We start from the raw sequence: 27,678 nt of genomic DNA, 5'->3' as shown, positions 1-27,678 counted from the left end.
CGGAATGGTCATGAATGTATGTGGTAAACAAACATGCGCCAGCAAACAAAGTTCGGGCATAAAAATCTGCCAACCGGTTTTTTTGCTCGATTTAGTGGACCATAAAACGGGCAACCAACAAAGTTATAAGGCAATGCCCAGTAAAAAGACACGTGTAACAATTTTGGGTACACGATTCGTGGTAACACATTTGTAAGCAGTCGTAAAAAGGTCGGAAGAGTTTTTATTTCAATTTTTTTTTTTACAATTATTTATATGTGAGCATTATTCTATAAAACTAATTTTGTTACATTTTTTTTACTAAAAATAAAAAAGAATCAACCTACGACTATTAAATTACGCATTTTGTAAATAAAATTTTTTTTACATACTTAAAAAGAAAAAAATAGTTTTTCTCACATGATACGCACATCCTCGTCTAAATTACACTTGCCCTGAATTCAGTAGCAAATCAAGATAACTCCTTTAATTGTCCTCTAACCGCTCTGTCTGCGTGCTGACACTAAACACACGAAGTCACGTGTCGTCATCGCATAAAGCTGGCATATAAAAAACACCCTAATGTCCTTTGTTCCATTGTAAGCAGTTAAACCGGGCGTATACGTAACCAAACTTTTGTGCGTGATTTCATAAATGGTGAGAGCGTTTGCAGTAATGCAAATCACTCCCTTGTTAGTATTTTATTTGCATTGCTGCTGCTGCTCGTGTTTGCGAATAAATTTGTGGCAACAATCTTCTCTACGCAACACATAAATCACTGTCGTTCAGTTGGTTAATTCGCATTTTTGGTATAAATTTATTTTGGTCCGCAAATTCATACTTTAAGTATGTGTGTATATTTTTTGAGCTTGCTTCACGAAGGTATGTATGTGTGTGTGTATGTATGATCTACAAATAATTGATTTAGTTCAAAAACTTTTGTTTTCTCACTAATATGTATTTTTATATTAAAAAGTACCAATTTGAGAATATAGGGAGAATATTTAAGAAAAGAAATTAACCTACGCTTTTGTAAAATTCGATGAGTTTACTTTCGCGTGAAATTTCGACAAAGCTAAAAATACTTTTTTGCACTATTTTTTTAACACTATTAATGTTTTAATATGTCCACTACCAAATGTGGCGTTACATTTTAAGGTTTCTTACTTGAATCGTCCTAAATTCCTTTTGTTATTATTGTGATCTGAATCGCAGGAGATGTAGTAAAGTTGCGCAATGCTTTCCCTAATGCTTAGTTTTTTGTTGGGCTCTCATTTTTCAACTTTTCAGGTGAATTATCAAGTATAGCAACTAGTTGATTTAGCCAATTTTTAATGAGCTTAGGAATGTTCGTTGATATATAAGGTTTTCTTTCATATGATGAATTATTAGAGATCGCACATAATGAATGAATAAATCAGTCACTTAAAACTAACATACAAAAAAAGAAAACAAGAACAAACGATAACTTTGGTAGCACCGAAGCTATAATACCCTTCATCAATACAAAATATTCCTTACAAGAACTTTAATCGGGTAGTTTGTATGGCAGCTATATGCTATAGTGACTCGATCCGAACAATTTCTTGCACTGCACCATTGACTTGGGCAATAACCCTTGCAAAATTTTGTAAAAATATTGTATATGTTAAACTGAAAAAGTTTTCCTTACAAATACTTTATTCAGAGCTTTCAGTTTGTAAGGCAGCTAATGCAAGAGTATTCCGATGGCGGCCGTTCGGAATAATGAACAGTTTCTTAGTGAGAAAATGACGGGTGCAAAATTGTAGATCGATGTCTAAAAAATTTAGGACTAGTTCGCATATATACAGATAGACGCACAGACAGACGGATATTGTTAAATTGACTCAGCATCATCACGCTGACCTTTTATAGATATACTTCTCTGTCTCTGATGTCCTTTTGGATGTTTCAAACTTTTTGGCAAACTTATTTACCCAGTTCAGGGTATAAAATAAAATAACGACATGTTAATCCTTTGCGTCGATGTATAGATTTTCATCATGATTTTTTAATTTCGTTGGATTTTTTTTCATTTTGAGTAAAGTGATATAGTTGATTATGATTTTTTTTGATGATTTTCTTAGCGGTAATGATTAATTTTGAGTAAAGCTATTATAAATCATAAGTAATCAATACCTTTGAGCAAAAAAAAAAATACTTGAATATGAGTTTTATTTTATTTTATTTCTTTTTTTAAAAGAAAAGTATTGATTACTAATGAATTATTTAAAATTAATCATTACCAGTGAAGAAAGTCATAAAAATCAATATATAATTATTACTACGCGACTTTTAAATAAAATTTAGGTATAATGATTACAGTCTCTGTGAATTATGGCTTCGCAAAAGACGTGTTTGAAACTCTCTAGTTGTGGTCCATCATCTAGTTGAGGTTTAATCATTGATTTGCGGTGATTTAGCTATAAAAGCTTGCAAACTTTAATACAACTTTTTGAATACTTTTTTGCAAAAGCAATTTACCGAGCCGATTTTTGCTCAAAAACTTCTAGGGCTCCCAGAGTGGAAGATTATACCAAAGTGCTCACAAGTTCTAACTAGCATGATGATATACGACAATATGTGATGTCATTTGGTATGGAACCGACTTAAAAAAATCGAAAGAGATATAATATATTTTATATTATTTGCGGTGACCTAGGATAAAGGCTGATTTTGAGTTGGCGTATCTTCGGAAAGAAATCAGTCTACGTCACTAGAGAATCGGGTTTAATCGAAAAATTAGAGTTTTCTTCACGTAAACCTTTAAACAAGACAGATTTGAATGAATAGTTTGTAGAAAAATTTCTGGCGCTACAACAACGACACGGAAAGCGTGCCTTCACAAGTGTGTTGGGAAGACTAAGAGTTGGCGGACTTGTCTTCTTTTGATGTTTCAAATTGTAGTAAACTTGTGAAATATAGAAATGACGGGCAGACCATATTGGACACATCTAAGTCACATCTTAATAATAACGTATTTATTAGTTAAGATATTCAGATATTAGCAGTTTCTAAAACACACAGTTTTAAGTTTCGGGTAGGTTATAAAAAATCTCAAAGACGAAGTAAAAATTATCAACTTTTTTTACCCATATTATTTTCTGTAGTACAGCATATCGACAATGTGAAGTTACTCTTATCGTAAATCAATGTCATCTTTAAACCCTATTGCCCTCGCTAGCCACTTGAACAATGACAATATCTACAGATAACATTTGACTCTTACTACTTGTTGGTAGAGCTTATTGCATAATTTAGTAAAATCATACTGATTTATCTTTACGGATTTTGTTTTCATTTGCTTCACTTTACTGCTTTGCTTTGCTTTACCGCAACAATAACAATTCATGCCTTTGTTGAGCTATCTGAGCTTGAGCCAACGCAGTATTTCGATATCTACTGCAAGCAGCTTACCTTTTGTCTTACGCTTGTTCAAGTGTATAATTAATCACGCGCCTATATAAATTAAGCAGAAATCTGATAGCAAACAAACAGTCAAGTCACAATAATCCCACAGCGACAACCACGACTACAGAATATGATCAACAAATCTCAACTAGCAACAAACATACAAAAACAAGTGACTACAAATTTATAAGAAGTGATTAATTAAGTGAAAACAGAGCTAAGCTAATACTACAATTAAGTTTTGCGCACTTCAATGAGTAAGAGAATTTTATAATTTCACCAGTATTCACCTACATATATACAAGTACATATTTACTAATAAGGATGGAGTTTACTTATGCTTATTCATAAGTTTCATGATGGTCTGCCAAAGCAACGCTGTTTGGGTTGTATTAAATGTTACGTGACAACTAAGGCAGACACCATGTCGCCTAAAAAATTTTCAATTAGACACGTCAAAATGATTAAGTACGCCCGCAACGGCGTTCATATGGCCAACCGTCTAACATGTGCTCAGGCGTGCGCTCATCAGCTTCAACGCCTTCGCTTATGCTAATAAAAGTGCAAGTGTGTTGAGCAAGAAAAATGAGTGTCGGGTGTGACTACAAATTTTCGGCAGAAGCTAATTAAGAGTCAGCTTACATTTTCGCTGTCACCAGCTACTAAATATTGTTGCTGTCGAGTTTTTTTATTCTTATTATCAGTTATTTATTAGCGTCAACATGAGCAGAAACCCACAACTACGTTCAAACCAAGTTACACGCAGACATTTTAGCACGAAACTCAGTTTGGTTTAACTTATGCGCAGCTTTAAGGCGCCATATGAATCTTATCACGATGAGCTCAACTTTCGTGTACTAAGTGTGTACTGAATTCAGAAAACATTATACGTCTGCTAGATTTTGTTGTAGCAGTTGTCGCTTTGACCATGGAAAGCATTCTTATCACTGTTGTAGAGCATAGAAGTTACAAACGTGGCTATGAATAAATGAAGCATCTACTAGGGTCGCAATATTGGAGCTCTTACTCAAACTAAGTGAAAACTGGTCTAATCATTGATATGCTTGTATTGCCTCAAAAAATTCTCTTAAAGACGACAACAATGAAATATATTAAAATAACAATCGTCTGCAACGAAATCCTCCTTCAAAAGATTATGCCATAATTATGAAGATTTTGATACTATGAATATGATCCTGTTGGCCGATTTTTTCTGTCACGTCAAGACTTATCAATATGAAGATGCATACATATTTATTTATTTTTTTTAAGAGTTAGGCAGTTATAAAATAAAGTTTAAAAGCTGTTTTACTCCATAAGGATAATAAATACCTATCATTATTTAGAAACCCACGCTATACTAACAGTATTACAATGAGGATAAACCAAGTTTTGTTGATTTTTTTATGCGAGTGAGCTAGTTGCGTAAGTGAAAAACATTGCAAAGTGAAAACTTGGCCACTAAACAAGCGGGACTTGTGAACTTAAAAATGTGTCTCAAAATCTTCTAGAGACAACATTTTTCTAACCACTGTACATAAAGTTCGGGCACATAAAAAGCTTTTCGAAAGCTATGAACTCAATACTTCAAAACACAAACAGTGGGACAAATTTGAAATAAATAATTTGTATAGGTCTCCAGATTTGTGTAGATGTGAAAGTAATAAAGAAAGTTTGTCAGTTAAATTCAACAAAAGAGAGAGATCATCATTAACGCGATGTAACCCCTTTTCTTCTATTATTATTAGTTATACCACACTATTGAATTTATGCCAGTTGTTTGTTCGATCCGCCACTATTCAAGTTTTGAATAGTTTTGACTACTACTACTATGAAATATTAGAACAAGTCTCTTAATTTATTTTATTCATCTGTTTATTCATTTTATATTACAAGAATGTGACTATTTCATCTTTCCACCGAAATATCAGAAATATTAAAAGATTTAGAATATTTTAAACTTTATTTTAAGATTTCATCTTTCATCTGCAACTTTATAACTAAACCTAGACTATACAAATAGAAAAGTAATTATTTCTTTATGATAATTTCTCAAATAATAATTTAATTTACTATAATTTGTTGCCTCAGATACTAGCTCATTTTAAGGTGTTATCATTAAATTGGATTTTGTTTTTAATTTTTTTACAAAACTTTTTTATTTCCAAAGCTGCACCTATGATAGGAGCTCTCAATCTCACATATTCATATCCATATTTGTAAAATAATGGACGGATAAGTAACAAATAATTAAAAAGTTTGATAGGCAAATACTGTGCAAAATGCAGATTAGCGAAAAATAAAGTGAGACGGTACCCATTACCATTATGAATATGTGCCAACAATATTAACTGACATATTTTTAACAAGAAATATGTCATACGATTTTTATTAGGTTTTCGTTAAAATAAATCATCATTTTTGTATAATTTTTATTTTTACGGTGTATATCCAGATTTTCTGTTATCTAATAGTCGGACTAGATTTAAAGAAAATAAGTTAGAAATAAAATATATATATCGTTTATCAAAAAAGTAATTAGCCATTTTATACGGTCATTTATTTTTTAATTTGCATCTAAATAGGTACATATATAAAAAATTTAGAGCATTTTTTATTATTTTTACTATTAATCATTACTACTGCTTGCTTTTATAGCGTCTACCAATAGGGATGACGTGATTTTTAAGCTCGTAAATTAGACAAGAAATGCCGTTATCATCAAAAGCGAGCGTTATAACACTGTTGACCGATCTTTTTTCCGGAATTTGATGAAGTCGACGCGGACGATCTCTATTTCCAACAAGGAACACCCACTGCCTAATGATTCACGTCTAAACATAGACACATTGCGTGGAAAATTTTGCGACTCGTTAATTTGGAGAAATGGCCGCCAAGCTCATGCGATTTAACGCGTCTAGATTATTTTCTCTGTGGGTACGTTAAACTAAAAGGCTTACACCAATCATCCAGTAACGCTCGACTACTGAAGTCTCTTTTGAAGCAACGTTTAATCTATGAATAATGGGAAGGAGTGAAAAGAAAACATAAAAAAGCTCAAAATGCTTAAGGTAGTCTCACCGAAAATTTTATTGATACTTTGAAGGTAAACAAACGAAAGGATGAAAATTACGTATATTGTGGAAATACGAGTAGAGCTTTAGAAAATTAACTTCAGTAAATAAGGAATTGGTTACATTTTAAATGATATAAATAAACAAGTATTTTATGTCATAAATATTAATTCAATTTTTAATTTATTTACTAAACTTTATTTATTTTTTTTTGGTTTTAGCTTTTAATTAAAAATTTAATTTAATTTAATTCTATCCTGAACAGAGTATATTATTAAGTTTACCACGAAGTTTGTAACACCCAGAAGGAAACGTCGTAGACCCTCTAAAATATACATATATAAATGATCAGCAAGAAAAGTTATTTTCTTGTTTTATTTACAGTTTGAATAATATATTAAATTATGCAGTAAATAGATATAATTAAATAACATATTTCAAATAATTTGGATCACCCCAATGTATAAGCATGTAATACCTATAAGCATACATTACAAGTATACTACAATAACTGTACATAAAAAATTAATGTAATAATAATAATAATATTTGGCATTTGAGTACTTACAAATATCATCATTGCTCATATTTATAAATGCGGTCACACTGTAAACCTTATCAGAAAATACACCGTTATCACAGCGGTCACACTTAACTCGAAAATATGAAACTTAACAAAAACAATGTTAAATGAGAGAGATATATTTGTCAATTGGCCACTTCAACGGCAAGTTATAACCAGTAAAATGCGACAATAATTAACCGTTCGGCTTCTACGCAATAATAAACAAATATATAAGTAAACAGTTATTTCTACAATAATTATAAACTATCAATCAAAACGTCTTCAACTATGATAACTTTGATGAGTCAATTATACACACGGAAAAGAATTTCGAAAAAATACAATATAATATATGACAGTTGGAAATAACGGATTTAGTGAACCAGTTTTAAAATCACTATATTCCTTTTTATTTAATTGGTATGACAGAAGACGGTTAACTAGTTCAAGATTAAATCTTTAAACTGTTAACGGGAACTTTAAAATTATTATTATTTTTTTTTTTTAATTTTTTTTTAAATCTTATGTGCAAATGATTTCATAGATTATACGCGAACAAACACTTTTAGCACATCTTTATGCTGATGCGTATATATTTTCTTTATGTACTCTGTCCGATCTTCAAATCCGTCAACTACTGTTAAACGCTATTCCACGAAAACACGACAATTTACAACCGACAAAACAAAATTTTAATATAATATCGAGTAACAACAGTTATCACGTTGTTTTGCCAATGCGCCTCTTTATAACTGTGAGAAGTTCGGTGTAGGTTGGCTGCTTGGCAGTTTGATTATACGCTTGTTTTTGGCAACACCCGCGCCGCTTGCTTATCTACCTATATATATCGAGATAAAGACTGTCTTCGTTTGCTGATTTCGTGGTCGAAATAATAACTGTTGGCTGCAGGCTTGTCAAGTGCCAAGTGGACCGACCCATGCGACTAGGCGTTACGATCGTATCATAGGTAGCGGCCTGAGTGGCAGTGTAAATATAATTATACATACTTACATGCCTAAATATAAATTATACATATATGTATTTACATACTTATGTATATACTTTATGATATAAACTTTATGATAGTCAAGTTATAAAACTAATCATATCATAATATCAGTGTGGGTGTGATTAAACTCAAATTCATATGGTTGATATATGTGTGTATTTATGTATAGTTTTTCGCAAGTTATCAAATTTATGATTGTCATGCTGTCGCAGCCTGTCAAATACTGTAAATATTCTATTCACGCTCACACATATACACACACACATGAAATTTATTTCACTAACAAATGGTTGTAAATAAAAAGAAGATTATTGTAATACTAATTTAACTATCAGGCGGCGAACGGATATCCCATTATAATTACTTGTTGATTAGATCGTCATTGATGCATGTTGTAGTGAGTGATTAGAGAAATAACAGTAAATATTTTTAACTACTAATCATTTCGTCAAAATGTTATTATAAGGACTTAGACTGATCTCACAGCGCACTTTTATCTAAAAGTGATCTAACGAATCTCTTTGGCTAATTTAATACTTTTGTTCGTATAAATCATCTTTGCTGTGGGAGTCAAGAATTCTTCAATATGATAGTGAACTCAATTTCGCAACGAAAATATAGACAAGTTTTGTACCACTTGTCCCTTTGAGACGATGAAGAAGAAACAATATTTGCCTACTACAACCAACGAACGTGTATCACACCTTAACCTTTAGTTATATATATTTATATCTGGATAAATGACTTGATTCCTAAACTTTTGGAAAAATTTAGTTATCTCTCACTGTACTTTAATACTAACTCACAATACTTTAATACTAATACATTAAGAGAGATGCAGAGACTTGTTCCAATACCCACGACAGTCGGTTCTATGCCACCGGAATTGTCGAAAGTTTTATACGACCAAGAGACGTCCATTCGGCGAGTTCTCCTTATTTGTATCAGCAAGTAGTAGTAATGATTTTTGTAATTAAATATATCGAAATTTTGGAAAAATTCGCGTCATCTAATATATTTCAATTTAATTTAAATTACTAAAGTATCGTACCTCTTTAAAGAAAAAATTGTTTTTTATCAAAATGTGATTTTAGTATTTATTATTAAAGCACTCTTGCAACAGAGTATAATAGTCTTTTTCACCTAACGCTTTTTTGTAGTTACAAGACCTTAAAATGTTTCAAGACTTTAAAATGTTCGTTTACACCTGAAATTAGCCCTTCTTTGCCTGTTTCTTTGCCTTTTTTTTAGCTCTGTGGACAGACCTAATTTGAGACAAGATGCATTGTCTTGATTGTGAGTCCATATGGTACTCACTTGGCACAAAGCTTTCGCATTTCTGAATACTCATGAATATGGGGAATACGTTGCTTTAACATCTTTAGTATTAGTTGTTTTTGGCGATGCTTTTGTCATAATATCCTCTATTGAATTCATCGTTTTCCGTGCTTACATATATAGCGTAAACGAAGTTTACTAAAAATTGTCTCTCCATAACACACAGAGTTCAAACTACAAAACATATGGATTCAATTGTAGTGACACTTTCCGTTAGATATCCTATGAACTTTTCGGCAAATTCCCGTTCGAAAACCAAAATATTTTTACACTTACTAATTGGTCGCAATTTTCGGGGATTTTTTGCTGTATATTTAGATTTAATTAAAATCAATATTTGTACAGCACTTAAAATTCAACAATATTTTAAGTTATTTTAATTAACTAATTTTATTTTCTAATAAATCAAACCCAAACTAAATATGAATATTTAATTTAATAGGTATATGGAATCGACGAGGAATTTATTTTTTGTACATAAAACCGCACATATCAACATATCAGTTAATTAAGTTATCATGTGCAAACTTTGTCTCAGAAAATTACGCACCAAATATTTTCGCAAGTTATTGTTGTGAGAGAAAATGTTCAACAAATGAAACAAAATTACATCGTGAGCAGAGAACGTATAAAATATTAATAGTACTTAAAAATAATTAGTAATAATATCGAATAAATAAACTCATAAAATCGGAAAAACAGTGAAAATTTCAATTAGGAAAAATTTTTTCCTTTGGCAGAACTTCGTTTTATAATGAGACAAAACTCTCTGCCAAAATTCATCCAAATCGGTGAATCAACTGTTTACGAACTAGTCTACGATTAGTATAAATCCGACGCCCAACTAGTCAACCGACTGTCAGTCAATTCCAGTTTCCAAACACTTAACTGTTATGTTTTACCTGTTGATGCAAAATTTTACTATCACATTTTGATCAGTAATATACTAGTTTCATACTAGTTCGAAATAGATACAAAAAACTATAACCAAAATCGTTAAAATAAATATTTTATTAAAAATTAAATTAAAACAATTTTAGGCATTAATCGTTAAAGACAAATATAAACAAACTAATAATGAACTGGTTCAATCATTTAGGGTCAGTTTCTTTTTCTGAAAGTTTAAACTGTTTAGTAGTATTTTCTGCGCCAATTTCACTGCCTGGTTCAATGGATAGCCTGTGGGCGGCAGAGCCAGCGACGTAATCGCAAATTCAAATTAAAAATGCCATACAGCACATACTTACACATATTATCTGTGGGTTTTTACAAAAAATAAATAGTAGCAATATCATTGTTATCATGATTAATCATACGCCCCTATAACTAAACGACATTCGTTTCGCCACGAGTTCTCGCAATAAATATGAACAATTATACTTCTTTACATATGTATGAAACCAGCTGTTGTGCTTCAACAATTTATTTTGACATAATAGTATGTAGTAAAGTATTTGTACCTGTGTATGTTAAGGTACTTTCTTTTCAACTTTTATTGTCTTTAATTCATAAAAAGCAATTGTTCTAATCGAACTTTACATATTGTACTAAGTACTCTCATATACATACATATGTACATACAAACATGCATACATATATCTACACCTAACCTTTATTCTAAGTCTAAACATTTTTTTTTTACTCTCTATAAGTGAATTTTATCAGCACTTTCTTATCGCTGTTGCATTTTTTTTTTGTGAACTAAAATAAATCAATCATAATTTATTTCCCATAACACACGAGTGGTCGTTCGACGTAGTCATGCATGCGTCGCCAGCACAGTTTCTAGTAAACGCAGCGTAGGACATGTGGGCAAAAGCCATGAGACAATGTAGTATTGAACAAAACTTTGTTAGGGCGGGTACTTTAAAATTACAGGTACTTACTTGGAAAATTTAGATTCGTTTTTTAAGTAATGATAAAATTATTGAGGAATAACGGGCTAGACTTTTGTGCACTAGTTAGGTGAATTAAATGAATGTAAGTATATGTATGTTTTTTACAGATTTTTATACTCTTGCAACAGGTTTCTACAGAGTACTTGTACTAGTTTTATTCACCTAACGGTTGTTTGTATCATCTAAAAATAATCGAGTTAGAAATAGGGTTATATATATATAAATGATCAGGATGAAGAGACGAGTTGAAATCCGGGTGACAAGTAAACGTCTGTCCGTCTGAGCAAGCTCTAACTTGAGTAAACATTGTGATATCTTGATGAAATTTGGTACACATGTTCCTTGACGATTGACGCTGCCACGCCCACAAAACTCCATTAAGGAAAACCGCTAAACTACCATAGTTAAGCTCCATAATAAGATACAATACCAAATAACAGGCACAACGAATCCCATTAAGGAAAACTTTAAACTTTTAAACTTCAGTTTAAAAAAAATTGTAAAGAGTGGGCGTGGCCTCGCTCTATAATAGGTTTAATGTGCATATCTTCTAAATTACTAAAAGTTTGATAACTTATTAAATGAACAAGTAGGAGACTTTGAATGTTAGCTTTATAGGAGCCGATACAAAAATTGGACAATGGGTGTGCGCCGCCCACCTTGAAGGAGTTTTTATTATAATTTTAGCTGACGCGAACTAAAATAAAACAATAAAACTGAGTCAAAGTTTATGGTCTTCAATATAAGTCAAGGAGATACCAAATTTGATTGTAGTTTATTCATGATTTTATCGAATAAGGAATGTTTTATTCTTTCGTATTTTGAATATGCCATACAGTTTGCTAGCACCTGAAGGAGTTTAACGAGCTTTGATTTTTTCAAGTTGCAAGAATATAAAATGTACCCAAACTTAGCCTTGCTTACTTGTTAATTTTTTTTTCAACATATTTTTAAATGATTTCAAGTACAAGGTACTTGTCAGGAAAACTTTTGTATTTGACAAGATATATTCACGAAATATGGCATGGGCTATTGTGCAAGGCAACAATGCAATCTTCGAAGAAATTGCTTAGATTGAGTCACTATAACACTTAGATTGTGAACGTCTTTTCTTGTTTCTAGGTTATTCATAGAGAAACGGCCAAGTGGGTTTTAAGTTTGCTGCACAAAACGCCAATTTTAGAAGTAAATTGTAAATGGTATTTTTCGCAAATCAGCCTAACAATTTTTATAAAATTTGACCTCAATCATATAGCGTACTTTTATAATAATTAAAGTATTTTTGAATAAGATCGTTATGTTTCGTGTAAATGCTCATATATTACAAAATTGTAAATTACATAGGTGCCAATAATAGCATGTATCTGGTTCCATAGTTAATCAACTTGTTCGTTGATTGGATGAGCGTTTGAGCAAAAATCGAGTGTCCTCGAGGTCCAAAAAAATATTTAGTACTCTATGTAAAATGTTGCCAGTTAACACATAAATATAGTGGCATAGTAGTGCAAATACCATGGCTATTGTTACTATTTACAATCAGCTAACAGCTTTTCCTTCTATTTTATTGTCGTAAGCCTTAAGAATAAAGATTAAAATCAAATATATACAAAAAATTTTATATTATGAACTTCCGGCAAACATAAAGCATAATTATACATCCAACAGTTTTTACGATATTCACTGCACCCTAGTTTAACGAATAAGGATAAGTTTGCGGCTTCTATGTGGGCGTATTTTATTCTGACAGTTAATTTTTTTAAAAAAATTAGAGATAGCTTTTCCATGTCTGTATTCGCTAAGAGAGCATACACAAAACGGTATGTGTATATGTAAATTATAAATATTCCCCATATCTTATATTTAATACACATATATTGATCATAGAATATGAGAAAACTCGTATATCTTGTACAAGTATATACATACATATATATTTCCCATACAGATTATAAGTCATAAAAAATTTGAGATTTTATGTTTTTAGGGATTATTTTATGAAAGACTGTAAATGTAATGAACGACTCGACTTATCATAAAAAAGTGCAATTTTTTTCTTCGTCATTTCGGACGCTATTTCCACGGTACCTTAAGAAAAAATATTAAAGTTTTGCTGGCTCCTCCTAAAAAACCAGGTACGGCCTATTTAAGCATTAAAATAGTAAACCAATTTACATTATTGTGTGAGTAAAATTGGTTTTTTTTTTGATAATTCTGCAAACTTTAAACAGCCACTGAAAGGTACTAATTGAATTTTAAGGTATTTGAACTAACATTTAAATCTTGTAATTATAAACGATATGTAATAAATGTGTATCTCTTTTAACAATAATGTTTTAGTTTTGTTGTTTTTTTTTTGCATATTTATTATTTCACACATCATTGAGTATATCTAAATACTTGTATAGCCAACTTTTAATCAAAAACTTGTGACTTCGGGCTACTACACGACTTCATTATAAAACGAGGGAGTCGCCACATAACGGTATCTGATGTGAGATTGAAGAATTGTTTATTTGCTCTCATATTTAATGCACAAGTTTGCAAATAAGATAAATATGTTTATCTGCACTCGCATTATTTGACTAGCGATATTATTCATATACGTAGTAGGTTAAATGTGCTATACTTGTATATTTCATTATCAAACTGGTTTATAAACATATATTCAGTTTTTACCACACAGTATAAATAGAGATAAATGAAAATTTTAAAATTTCGAAATGAAGATCTAATAGTTTTAGTATTCATTTTCTGGATCTGAGTACTCTGAAATTTAAACAATTTATCTGCATCTTCAAACATTCTTGTTCGGCTTAAGCGCCTTTCCAATAGCCATATATGTACACACATAGGTATGTACAATGAACAATGAAAGCATGTACAGGGATATGATTTGTCTTCAAAGTAAAAAGTTAATAGTTTAGGAGACCTTTAAAAATTTTGAGTTCAATCCAAAGGTGAGAAAAAGCTATTTGATTAATGTAATTGAAATTTTTTCTAAATCCAGTTTTCTCCTAAAAATTTAAAAAAATCCAAAATTACTACATATTTGAAGACAAAAAAAAACTTGCACAGTTTACATAAATTGACATTTTAACACTCTTTAAGGATAATTAATACTTTGTATGTGCAGCTTTGCCTACTATCCTGGTGTGCAGTATTTTATTCATGGAATACACCATTTTTGTGTAAGTTCAGGAGGCATATTTGTACATATTTCCGGACAAGCAGTCTTAACCTCATTTTTATACTCTCGCAACATGTTGCTACAGAGTATAACGTTTTGTTCATCTAGCGGTTGTTTGTATCACCTAAAACTAATCGAGATAAATATAGAGTTATATATATATATATATACAAGATCAGGATGGCGAGAGGAGTTGAAATCCGGGTGACTGTCCATCCGTCTTTCCGTGGGAGCAATAACTTGAAATATCTCAATGAAACAATGGTATACATATTCATTGGCACCCAAGGGAGGTTGGTATTGCAAATTTGCGAAAGCGAACCATTTTCACGCTCACAAAAGACCATTAAACGAAAAGTTCCATAACTAAGCAGCAAATTAAGATGCATAACTTCAATTTGGTACAGGAGATCGTAATAGGCAGGAAAGAAGTTGTTTTAGCACCTTTTTAAACTCTGTGAAAATGGGTAAAATATAATAATAACCACGCCCACTCCCCATATAATAGTTATGTTGAAAACTACTTAAAGTACGATAACTCACTGAATAAATGAGCCACAAGCATTAAATTTGACAACGAGGATGGTAAAGGGCTTTATAAGATCTGGTGTGCAAAATTGGATAAGAGGAGTGACAACGCCCACCTTTAGGTGAAATCTTATATCTCAAATAGGATGTGTGAGGTTACACAAACATTCCTATTAAATACTGCAAACATTGACGAATCGGATGACCACGTCTAATTATCATATATCGAACTATTAAATTCCGTCTGAGTCTTTCACTTTACAGTATACAAATCAAAAATTAAATTTTGACTGGTATATTTCATTGGGTGACTATTGTTGTAGATATGAAATTTAAAACTAAAGTCCCAAGCCAAATTGAAAAAAAAAACAAAAACGCTCTTCTATAAAATTTGATTTTTGTAACATGCGATAATTTCGCAAAAAGTTGACGACATCTTTGTATAAGACGAGTAGTTATTAAATATAAGAATTTAATTCAATTACAATTTTTCATACATTTTAAAAATTTAAATATTTCAATATATTAAATGTATATTGGTTGTAGTTATTTAATGTTTAATTTTTTAAGAGTAAATAAAAACTTTTGAAATGACTAACGGCGGTTCCGGTATAGTAAGACGTCTGGACATGATCTTAATACGAGTACATTCAATAAGACGGCGCCTTTTTCGAAGCAAAGCAAGAAGCTTTTATGAATAATGCTAAGGCAAATACTTATCATACAAACATCTGAGAATCGAACAAACAATGATTATAAATTATACAGACTGGCATAAGCCAATAACGATGAGAAAAAAATATATTAGTAACATGGGAAGAGCACTCTAATCTCTCATACACAACCTTACCTTTGCTTTAAAGATGTTTTAGTGGATTATACAGTAAGGTTTCGTTTAAACCATATTGAGTAAATCTTTTAAAAAGTAGAAAGAGATAATGGTGATATAAAACTATGGGCAATTGCGCGGTAACGGGAAATGGTAAAATCATAAGATTAGGATATTATATAAATGGAATTGAAGTTATATTGTTTAAAATTTTTATTAATAGGCTTAATTTCATAAGCATTAGTATGATGCGTAAGAATTGTTTTTTTAATTTAGATCACTTAATATGCAATTTTACATTAATTTAGACCACCTTCAACCGTTTCATATGTAATGTCTTCAAGCGTGTTTACCACCAGTGTAAGTACACATAAATTAATGCCTTTGCTAATCATTTACCGCTGTCACTACAAAATGTTGGCAGGAGCGAAGAATAATTACAGAAATATATGTATTACACACATTTGTATGGCAGCATTTTATATATAAGTACAAGCAATTTATACACCGTTTCACTTGGTGCAACTATCAACGCTAGGCATCGCGCATCGTTTGGCTTATAGCAGGCGATGCAATGCTAAATTTATCACGTGACATAATAACTCTTGTGACAATCAGCCAACCAACAGCTAGGATCGCTGTGGGAACAACAACACTGTACGAAAAAAATATTTCAAATATAGTGCTACGTCTAAAAATATACAAATGTACACATACGCGAATAGGCAACGCAATCGCATCACACCGCGATCGATCAACAAACGCATAAACATGCTCGCACACACTTATAATGGGCATAAATGCTTAAAAATAGTTGTGCAATCCGATGACAGCTACATAGCCGGTCCAAGCGTTAAAAAATCGTCCACATTTACTTGCTACAGAGATTCTATTCCTATATTAATTTTATTGGGTAAATAGTTTTAATGATCACGCAAATATGATAGATAAAAGAGAAAGTGGCAAAATATGTGCCCAACAATTTAGGTGTAGTGTGAATAACCGCAGCATGAGCAGTGAACGCATTATAGGCTAAAAATATCTGTAGCATAGCATCAAATGTGTATATATTATAGTTGCAGTTGTTATTTATAGACAAGAGTGCGAAAGTGCGAGCATAATTTAGGGATTTTCATATGTCATTAGTATCACATTACCCTTTTTTATGGTAATTCACTCTTATACTCGACTATATCTATTGTTTTAATTGTCTCGTCTATTTCTATATCGTCAGTTGGTGTCAACATCTTCACTTTCGTAAAAAGCTCAATTTTTGCCATTTGAAAACTACCCGAAAAAATAATTATATTAGTTGTCTCAAATCACTTTTGGTGCCACAGTAATCCTAATTTAAAGCGAAATGATATTACTAAATTCATACCTTCCATGAAATACCGATATTGACAAAAATGTATAGTATCTTTAGAAATATAGTTAACTAGTATATAGAAACATATACATTATACTAATATTGAATAAAATACTTAAAAATAAATTATTTCCTGAACCGTTAACACAAGGAATTCAATTTAACTGCCATGAAATTAAAGCCGAAATAAATGAAAAATATTCTGTAATTAAAACGGGAAGATAAATATTTTGTGCTTACCGCTTATTTCCACTTCTGTAAACGGTTTCTTTTTCACAGACTGCAATTAAATAAATTAAAATATTAATTTAATAAATTTAACATCAAAAATATGTAATATTTCTTTTTACATTTATATTCTCATAAAACCATTATAGTCAATAATTATACACTTACTTTTGTAATACGTTTCCCCAGCAATGCTGTTCCCAGCATCTGGAAGAGAAAAAAGTTATAATTATTAAAAAATAATTACTACACCGCGAATAAAGTTCTCTAACTTATATTATCAACAAAACATCAAAAGCTTTGTCTCAAGAGAATACAGATTTCAACCAAGCTCAATACAAACGCACATAACGGTAAACATAACAGCCTCACCTATGGTAACTCATATTTGGCCAGAGTTCTAGGGGAAAATATATGTGTAAAGTGATTTCTTCCATTTAGAGAATATAGAATATACTCGTATACTGGGTCTATAACTATATTCGTGCGTGTTTTTTCTTTTTAATTTTAACTTAAATAAATATATTTAAGAGAAACATACTATATTCATACAATAGTGGTATTCACAGTATTGTTTATCTGCAGATATAACATTTTCCCATCTTTCTGGCGATTTCGGCTTTACAGCCTAGAATGTATGAAGCCAATTTTTGATTCTCTGCTCTGGTGTGAACCGTGTTACTCGTATCTATTCGTATTTCCGGGCATTTTTCGGAAATTGCTCGCTTCAATATGATGAGGTGTAGTCGGTTCCCAGTTTTAAGAGCTCATAATACAGTACGCCTTTCTGATCCCCCCATCATAGATACTCGGATTCAGGTTTGGTATATGATTTTTATACCCTGAACAGGGTATATTAAGTTTGCCACGAAGTTTGTAACACCCGGAAGGAAACGTCGGAGACCCTATAAAATATATACATAAATGATCAGCATGATGAGCTGAGTTGATTTAGCCACGTCCGTCTGTCTGTCTGTCCGTCTGTCTGTATATATACAAACTAGTCCCTCAGTTTTTATGCTATCGATCTGAAATTTTGCACCTGTCCTTTTCTAACAAAGAAGCTGCTCATTTGTCGGAACGGCCGATATCGGACTACTATAGCATATAGCTGCCATACAAACTGAACAATCAGAATCAAGTGTTTGTATAGAAAACTCTTTCATTTGACGAGGTATCTTCATGAAATTTGGCGTGTATTATTATTTTAAGCATTCATTTAATCTCTGAAAAAATTGTATAGATCGAATGACTATAGCATATAGCTGCCATACAAACTGAACAATCGGAATCAAGCGCTTGTATGGGAAACTCTTTCATTTGACGAGGTATCTTCATGAAATTTGGCGTGTATTATTATTTAAGGCATTAATTTAATCTCTGAAAAAACTGTATAGATCGGATGACTATAGCATATAGCTGCCATATTAACTGATCGGTGTAAAGTGCTTGCATGGAAACTTTTTTTATTTGACGAGGTATCTTCACGAAATTAGGCACGAGTTATTGCTTAAGGCAACAAATTATTCTCTACAGAAATTGGTCAGATCAGATCACTATATTATATAGCTGCCATACAAATTGAACGTTCGGAATCAAGTTCTTGTAAGGGGCCTTTTCTTGTTTTTATTTCAGGTTATCCTAAAGGATCCATTTTTCATCCTCACTCACAATTGCATGTAAAAACGACTCCTTTTTGTATTTTTTAAGCAGCATTTCTGACAATCAAAATCGTCTTCTAACGTTTTTTGGCTTCAGTTCATATCCAATCTCCTTGCTTTTGAGTGTATTCAGTTGCTTTTAAACGTTTTGTAATGGCTGCTTGAGTGACTACTAAAGATTCTCCGAGTTTCGAGCTTCTTTTTGTATTTGGCAAATTAATCTTAATAGTGTAATACTTTCAGTAGCTCATCTTAAAACTTTTTTTCAACCGACATGTGTCTCTCTGTTCGACATGTTTCGAGAGTATAAATAATGGATTGTTATAGCGGTTTTTATAGAAAATTATATTTTCTATTTTTATATAAACCATCAAATTACATTTCAAAATATTTATTTAATTAAAATACAGCCTTATGCACTGGGCTTAACAAACACTGCGAATTTTATACACATTTTATAAACATGTGGATATAGGAAATATGCGCAACATATATAAATATGTAGCATCATTAGTGAGAATATGTGATTGAAATAACTTGTCGTTATTGCAAAATACTTTCGAAATTCTTTTAAAGACTTGTTCTGCAATTTGGGTACAAAATTCTCAAAATTACTTTCAACATTTTTCAATTTCTTAAGTGAGTTATAAATATGAGAATTGTTGGGTAAACAAATTTTTAAGTAGCATCCAAAATTTTTTACATTTGGCAGCCAAAAATGCGAAAAAGTAAATAATATTATTTCGTCATTATTAGCGGTGGAAGTCAAATTTCGATATTTCATTGCCTATGACATGACAAGGCACGCCTTACAAATCATGGGGTTTGAACATAATATATTGTTTTAAATATCTGCATATGCCTTTTTTACTTACATACGAGTACATATATGTATATACAAGAAAATCGTACGAAGTGTACTGGATAATGATACTGGGAAACTACAGTCAGAACTTCAGGTGGATAGTCTTCGAGTACCACCGTCGCCCGATTTGAAAACTACAGTTTCAAAAAAAAAACGTGCTTAACGATTTTTATCAGATGACCTGTCCTGCCACAAGTTAATTCATTATACACTTGCGATTGTACATTGGGTATAAAAAAATTAATTTTGTTTAAGCGCAAAATAAGCATTTCATATTCTGCTCGTGCATTTATATTTGGCGAAATTATTTTTACATTTAAGCATTTAAGCATTTAAAACACTTTTATTTGATATTTTTCTAGTAAACATGTGAGCTTTTGACTAATTGCGGGTTTATCATTTTCGTCTCGTCTTTTAATAAATTAATTGGCATAGCCGCCACTGAGGAAAACAATAGAATAATTTATTTTAGTTAAATTACACACATATGTGCATACCTATGAGCTATATTATATATAATTATAATTATATATAATTTAATATATTCTTGAAGACTACCAAGATCAAGTAAATCGAGTTGCTGACAAGCATTTGGATGTTCATAAGTTTATTTCTCACCTTTTCTATCGCTTGTCATGCAATGGTCTATTAAATATTTCTTTTATACTGTGGCGTTTGCCCAAATATCTAAAACTACTCTGAAGACATAACTAAAACGTTTATTAAATATTAAATCCGTTTTGCCTGCTAACATTACATTGTACAACACACTTTTGGGGAAAAACTCGGCCCAAAATCTGTCAAAGTATTCTTCGTTTTATGAAACAACCGATTATGCACGATTATTAACGCTTTATATCTATTTCGTACTACCCGAGATTAATCTGTGTATATTTGGTATGTATGTACATATAAAATGTTGTTGGCGCTGAAAAAGGAAAACTGTCTGTAGCATTTGTAAACATCGAAAACACGAAAATTTCAATTTCGACTAAAACAGCGATAAAAACAAAACATTAAACTGTACATGCTACAAATGAGCTAATCAAATGTTTTGATATATTAACAAGCGAAGTTAAAAGCTCTTTTGGCACCTTGACATCTACAAGCGACTAGACTGTGTGTTCTTCTCTAACGTTGCAAGCCTCCATATACTCACACTTGAGCGAATAAATTTCAATAAAAATTCAAACAAACGCGCTGAATTTAAATTTTTTTTTTGTATTTATTCCACATTAAATCAAGTATATGTACTCAAATAAAGCGTAAATAAATTAATAACTCATAAAAACACTGAAATCACATTTCGAGTCGCGTGTGAAGAAAAGAAAATAACTAAATTTGCTTGCGTTGTGACGCAGTATTTCAAAATTATTAATTCTTTTTGATAACTTTTTTTTCATTTTTGTGTTGATAATTAAGTGAAGTAAAAATAACTAAAACAAAAAATTAAATGAAATAAAATTAAATAAAACAAAAAATTAAAACAGAATTTGGGAACATTGTGTGGAAATGTAAACAAAAATTTATTTTTTTAATGTCTATTTTCTTTTTTGTTAAATGTGTAATTATAAAATTTTCTTTGCGCTTGCTTTTTAGTAAATTAATTAAAGCAAAAATAAAATAACACAATTTTCGCAAAAACTCGAAAGGTCTAAAACAAAGAACACTAATTTGTTTACATTAGAAAGATAAACAAATTTCGTCGACAGATTTACAAACGAGCCCAATTCAATGAATTCGTGAAAGAGTATATCTATAATAGAATATAGTGATTGTAAATTTCATACATGAAAAATAATTTCTTTTTAATAATTTTTTTTCTTGAAAAAACATATAACTTAAATTTGCTCGTTTAAAACAAAAACAATATTATAAGTTTATTATTTGTATCAAAAAGTTTGTAAACTAGTAATTATAAAAATGTGTTAGTATAGTAAAAAATTAATTGAAAAAGGGTGGCATCACTAATTTATAAGCTTTAGCATAAATAAATAGCAAATATAACAAGTGAAACTCGGTGCCTATAAAACTGCTGACATTTTTCAAGCTTCAAGCGTACAACAGAGATTGTTTCGGATGCACAACATGATTTTGAATGACCATTAAATACGATTGGCACTCTAAAGATAGCAACACAGAGTGTTTGAAATCCTCTTCATGAATATTTGGACAGGCGAAAGCCCAGGTGGAAAGTGGGTACCGTCACAAATCTATGAAGACGATGCCGAATTCGCATGATCCACCCATTCCATCCACCGTATTCTAAGCATTTTGCTCCAGCTTCCTTCTCAGGCATGAAAAGAATCATCGCTGGAAGGAATCGCCGAGACTATTTTAGAGCAAAAGATCTATCGTATTACAAATCTCGTATGGTACCCAAAAAAATAAGAAGATAGTTATAATCGGTTTATTTTTTTTAATAGTGATCCTATGTACTTATGTGTAAATAATAAAATAATTTGTTTTAAAAGAAATGAGCTTATTTTAAATTACACGAAATCGACGCTCTTTTATTTCATCTCGCCTAATGTTTAAATACAGAACAATATAGTTGGCTTGTGTAAGACATTAACATGCAATTGTTATATATTTACAGTAACATTTGCATACTCCACACTTACATGCTAATTGAATTCTTATTTATTAATAATAAACAATAATATTGTGTCTTTATCGTGATTTTTAATAAATCGCTTTTAAATTTCCAAATTAAATTGCGCTTTCGGATTATTCGATTTATTGCGTTAATATGTTAATTAGATATTTAGATAAGGAGATGTACGAAGCCATTAGTACATATCTAAAAATACATACAAGTATTTATCCACGTTTAACTACTTGTGGTTATTGATGTTTATTTATGCCAATATGCAAAGTAAACAGACATTGTGGCCATGAACGTGTGAAATGAACACGATTGAGTGTGTTTTGAATTTCAATAGCTCTATGATTGTGTCGGCATTGTCTATAAAGCGGTAAGTGTATTTACAAATTGATTTAAATGTCATTATTTTTTTTAAGTTTCTTCTTGAAATTGTTTTTGTTATCGTTTCAGACGAGACTTTTCTTCAACAATGACGACACTGAGTTCAATACCTAAAAGTAAGACATTTTATCAGCGGTAATAACCAAAATTACAGCATAAAGTAGCAACAGAATTAAAACGCATCCCTCACGCTACCGAAGTTCGAATTGAGAAGAAACTGTTTTAGAATTTTCAAATTTTCATTTGAAACAAAAATATTTTCCCATTTATGCTTTGGAATGACACATGAGTATGAATTCATTTAACTGGAAAAATATTGGTTATTAAAACCGATAGTTTTAATATACTATGTAACATACAACCGCTAACTGCATGAATTCTGATCGTCGGGTATAAATAGTCCCCTGACCGTCTCAAAGAAGCTTGGATTATACTTTTCATGAAGGTTCAGAGGTTGAAAACCAAATATTATATTTGGTAAGTCGAGTATTCGAAAAATGAGGAATATTCTTAACAAAAACCTCAGTATCCTCAGAATATTCATCTCAATTCCGTTTTTAAACAAAGCTATTTGACTGAAGTGAGTAATCTTGATGTTTGTATTTCAATTTTTACGAATACTTGGCATATCTTATGAACTTTTTTTGAAGCGGTCAAATACAACTCTGAGCTGCTTTCATACATCTAACATACTGAACTTTCGATGCCAAGGTCCTAGATAAAATTTAGATTTATTGTCATTCTTATGGTATACAAATTCTCATTAAATTTGTTTATCCATTAAATATTGTGTTAACGTTTTTATATTTGCGTAAGAACTGAAATGTTGAAGGGTTGAAGATCATAAAGTAATGCCTGAAATGGCACAGTTAGCCGTTTGAAATTTAAGTAAATAGCTAAAAAACCATTTGATTAAACTTTGTATTCGTACTCCCAAAGTTTTCAATTTCGGTGACATATAAAATTTATGTCTGCCTGTACATATGTACAAGTATATGATATATATATATATATATTTTCATACATTAACGTATAGCAGATCAAAGTTTTCTGTATGATGAAAGTAAAAATCGTTTTTTGTACAGATATCATATAAGAAAACAACGGTAATAAATCAATTGATCACATTAATGTGCACGATGTAAGTAATAAACAAACGTCAATCTAAACACTATTTCCGGACTTTGGAAATATATATACATAAAAAGCTAAGTCTTTACAAAAAAGTTCACTATTAAATTGAAGGGAAAACTATTTTAAGTAGTATTAGTGTCACACTTTTTAATTTCCTCCATATTATTCTTCGTAATTCGAACTTACATTCAATACTTAGAAAAAGTTTTTATGAGATTCAATTACAGTATGTATAATCTAAGTGCTTAATAAGTTTTTACATCGGAATTTCGCTGAAACTCCGTCTAAGTTCAATTTCTTTTGTTTGACTCGCATCCGACCGACAAACTGAGAAATTTACGAATTTTAAATCGCCTCTACGGTTATTAGATTTTACGAGAAACTTTTCTGGCCGGAAATACGGTCGGTGATTCTCTATTGTCAACTGATCTCCATCAGAAAAATTTTATAAAACATCAACAAAGAAAGAAATGTATACATGTAGATGGAAATTTGGCGTTTGAATGTTAAGAACTCTGTTTTTCTACCGATATTCTTTAATAGGAAGCCCCAGCACCACGTTTCGTATATATTTATATATTTGTAACTTATTTTAAAATAAAATGTCAATCTGAGTTTTAGAGCATAATTAAAAATTTGAGGTGTAATTCATGAACTATTTTAATTTTTCTATAATATATAAGTTCACTAGGATTAGCGTATGTTGTCAAAGGGAAAAAGGTTTGCCTTATAAAGGTATTCAACCAAAAATCAATTTTATGCCGCCAAACAATAATTTTTATATGAAACTCCTCTCATCTTAAAGTATATAAAGTTTTATTTGTTTTCTTATTATTACCATATGCCCTGCCTTACCATTCTTCCGATTGCTTATTATATTTGTTTTATTTATGAGAAGATCGAATTATTATCAAAGATCGTATTTATGCCCGATTTGATTTATATTCGAAACTATGCTTCCAAAAAACATTTCTAGAAGACGACGAAGTAGAATTACCATATTATCGGAAATATAGCAAAACTTTTTATTATCCAAGGTTTTCCTGTACATTTTCGAATTCAAGAAATCTTTATTTACTATTAATTTTATAAAAACCAAACTTCGTACTTAAAAAAAAAAAACAAATATTATATAATATATAAAAAAAGCAAAATATCATAATGTAGAAGATATTAATTTAGTTTATACTACATCTACGAATATAGCATACAACAACCGATTATACCGGAGATGAACCAATAAAGGGGTTTTAATCCCACTTTTAAAATATGATCATTTGAAGTACACTACGTATCATATTAATATTCAGGTTAGGTACGGCTTTCCAAATTTTCTGATATAACAAAATAAAATGAGCAATTATTGAAATTTTAAGATAATTTAAGATTTTCTCTTACATATTTCCTCTTCAACCCATACACCCACACATACATCTGTTGCATGGAAAAGGGCTGCCATTTGTAAGTAAAATTTAAAAGTGAATAAAAACTTTTGACTTAGCACTCTTCAATTTGATAAGCATGCATATGTGCCACATAGGTATACGAGAGCTTTAGGTCCAAAATCAGTAAAAATCCGTTATTTTCCCAATATATGACTTTAGTCATTTGTATCTCGCATTTAATAAGTGTGATCGAGTTACGCTATATAGCATTAGAAATATAATATATCGAACTAAAAAATATTCTCAGACTTTTTTATGAATGTGTTGTGACTAAGTATTGGTTGATCGCATGTTGGACCTAGAAAGAGAAAATACGCCATATTTGACAGTTCACGATAATGGCGAAAACACAAGCCATGCGGCTGAAAATGTGCTTATTGTCCTGATACTGTAATTTAGGTTTTGTCGATTCCAATTTTAATGCAAAACGTGCACCATGCTTTCGAAAATCAATCATTAAAAACATCGATAACATATTAGAAATCGTCGAGTCTAACCGTATTGTAACCACTATTTGATTGTGCAGGAACTAAAAATTACACAAAAATTCCGTTTAGAATCACTTAAATACGGTTGGATACGAAAATAGGTCGATGTATGGATGCCTCAGGAATTTATCATCACCATCAATCAACCATTATGGATGGAATTTCCAACTGCAAATCGCTGCTGATTAGCAACAAAATCGATCCATTCCTCAAGCCAATGGTTGCTGGTGATAATACAAACGATGGCCAAGCCAGGATTGAGCATTAGGAAGGTTTCATTATGTGTTTAGTGGGATTGGTAGGTAGTCATCTTCTATGAGCTGTTCTCCTACTATATAACCAAGCTCTTAATTCGCCAGAAGCTCCAGGAGCTTGGTTAGAAAGCTCTTATGCATCCACCTTAAATTCCGGATGTGACACCAACTATTTTTTTATTTTACTTGACCTTATATTTAATATCATAAAATTAAATTATTTAAATTTAGGCTCTGTTTTGTTGCAATAATGTAAACATTACAATTTTCGTTATTAGAAATTTTTTCGACCTATTCACATATAATATATATTCGTATGTATATAACTATAACTAAAGAGAATTATGAAGTATTTTTTACCTTTAATTGCTGCCGTAGACCACTCATTGGGCTCATTCAATTTCAAATTAACTTAAGCAAACTATTCACAGATATTTTATATTTTTAAGCGATATTTTAGTTAGCTTTAATTTTTTGGGATATATTTTTATATATATGTGTCTTCAATATATATTACATATATAATCATATAGTTATAATATATTAAGTACTTGCTAACTTGGACCTTTTTATGTAAAAATTTCAAATATTTTTTACAGAGCCACTAATTTCAATTCTATTAACGTACGTCTAATAACTAACTCAATATTTTACACTTTTAAATATGGTGATTTTGAGATTGTATATATGAATTTAAATATATCTTATTTGCAATCATTAGCAATAAAATTGCACATAAAATAATATGCACTCGTTTGCAGTGCTCCTTATATCATATTTTAATATACATATGAATGTATGTAGGTATGTATACAAATAATTTATTTTATTATAACGATATCGATATTGTTTATAGGGAGTGCAGTTTTTCAGCTGCCTAAATGTTTTGACGCGAACGCGCACATTTTCACGAACTAAATGACTACGACGACGAATGAGCAGTTCTTACGCTGTCATCTATGCAAGTTTGAGGGAAGTATATAAAAAACACATGGCGGAATGTGCGCCACTGATCACGATTTTCCTATAGAACTGTTACACTTTGGCGCTTTTAAGCCGCTAACTAATGCAGACACAGAACGCCATACACCGAAAAATAGTAAAACATAAGAAATTCAGTGTATAATGAAAAAATATAATATAATTTTCGAAATTAGCACAATTCTGTACGAAATACACACAACCGATTATGAGAATAATTCAACGAAATGAATTGACGAAATATTCGCACTCAATAGACAAGTGTGCACCGAAAGTACGCGCTATATTTTTCGAATGCTAACCGTTTCGCAGCGTATTTTGAAATAAGATTGGAAATTGTACGGCGAATAATGATCACCAGCACTACGGTGACGGCAAAGTCAAACAAATAGCGTCAACAAAAGGCAGCGGCAATTGCTAGGTAC

At 31.0% G+C, this 27,678-nt stretch overlaps 1 protein-coding gene across 3 annotated transcripts in view; it reads right to left on the bottom strand.

Moving 5' to 3' along the window:
* Nucleotides 1-27,678, bottom strand: part of Eip63F-1 (Ecdysone-induced protein 63F 1) — a 105,188-nt gene that overhangs the window by 61,600 nt on the left and 15,910 nt on the right. Inside the window, exons 1-3 of one of the 3 annotated variants that reach the window (XM_036359156.2) lie at nt 26,633-26,789; nt 17,605-17,643; nt 17,449-17,488 (exon numbers count right to left, since the gene is read on the bottom strand). In XM_036359156.2, coding sequence (XP_036215049.2) covers nt 17,449-17,488; nt 17,605-17,643; nt 26,633-26,668 — 115 coding nt within the window. In that variant the 5' untranslated portion in view covers nt 26,669-26,789. Of the gene's footprint in view, nt 1-7,053; nt 7,259-7,659; nt 7,846-17,448; nt 17,489-17,604; nt 17,644-26,632; nt 26,790-27,678 lie in introns of those variants that run through there. The other 2 variants (XM_036359157.2, XM_070111136.1) reach the window with 2 other exon arrangements.

Source organism: Bactrocera oleae, chromosome 6 (assembly GCF_042242935.1).
Source record: "Bactrocera oleae isolate idBacOlea1 chromosome 6, idBacOlea1, whole genome shotgun sequence".
NCBI classification, from domain to species: Eukaryota; Metazoa; Arthropoda; class Insecta; order Diptera; family Tephritidae; genus Bactrocera; species Bactrocera oleae.
This window is presented reverse-complemented; position numbering and strand designations above follow the sequence as displayed.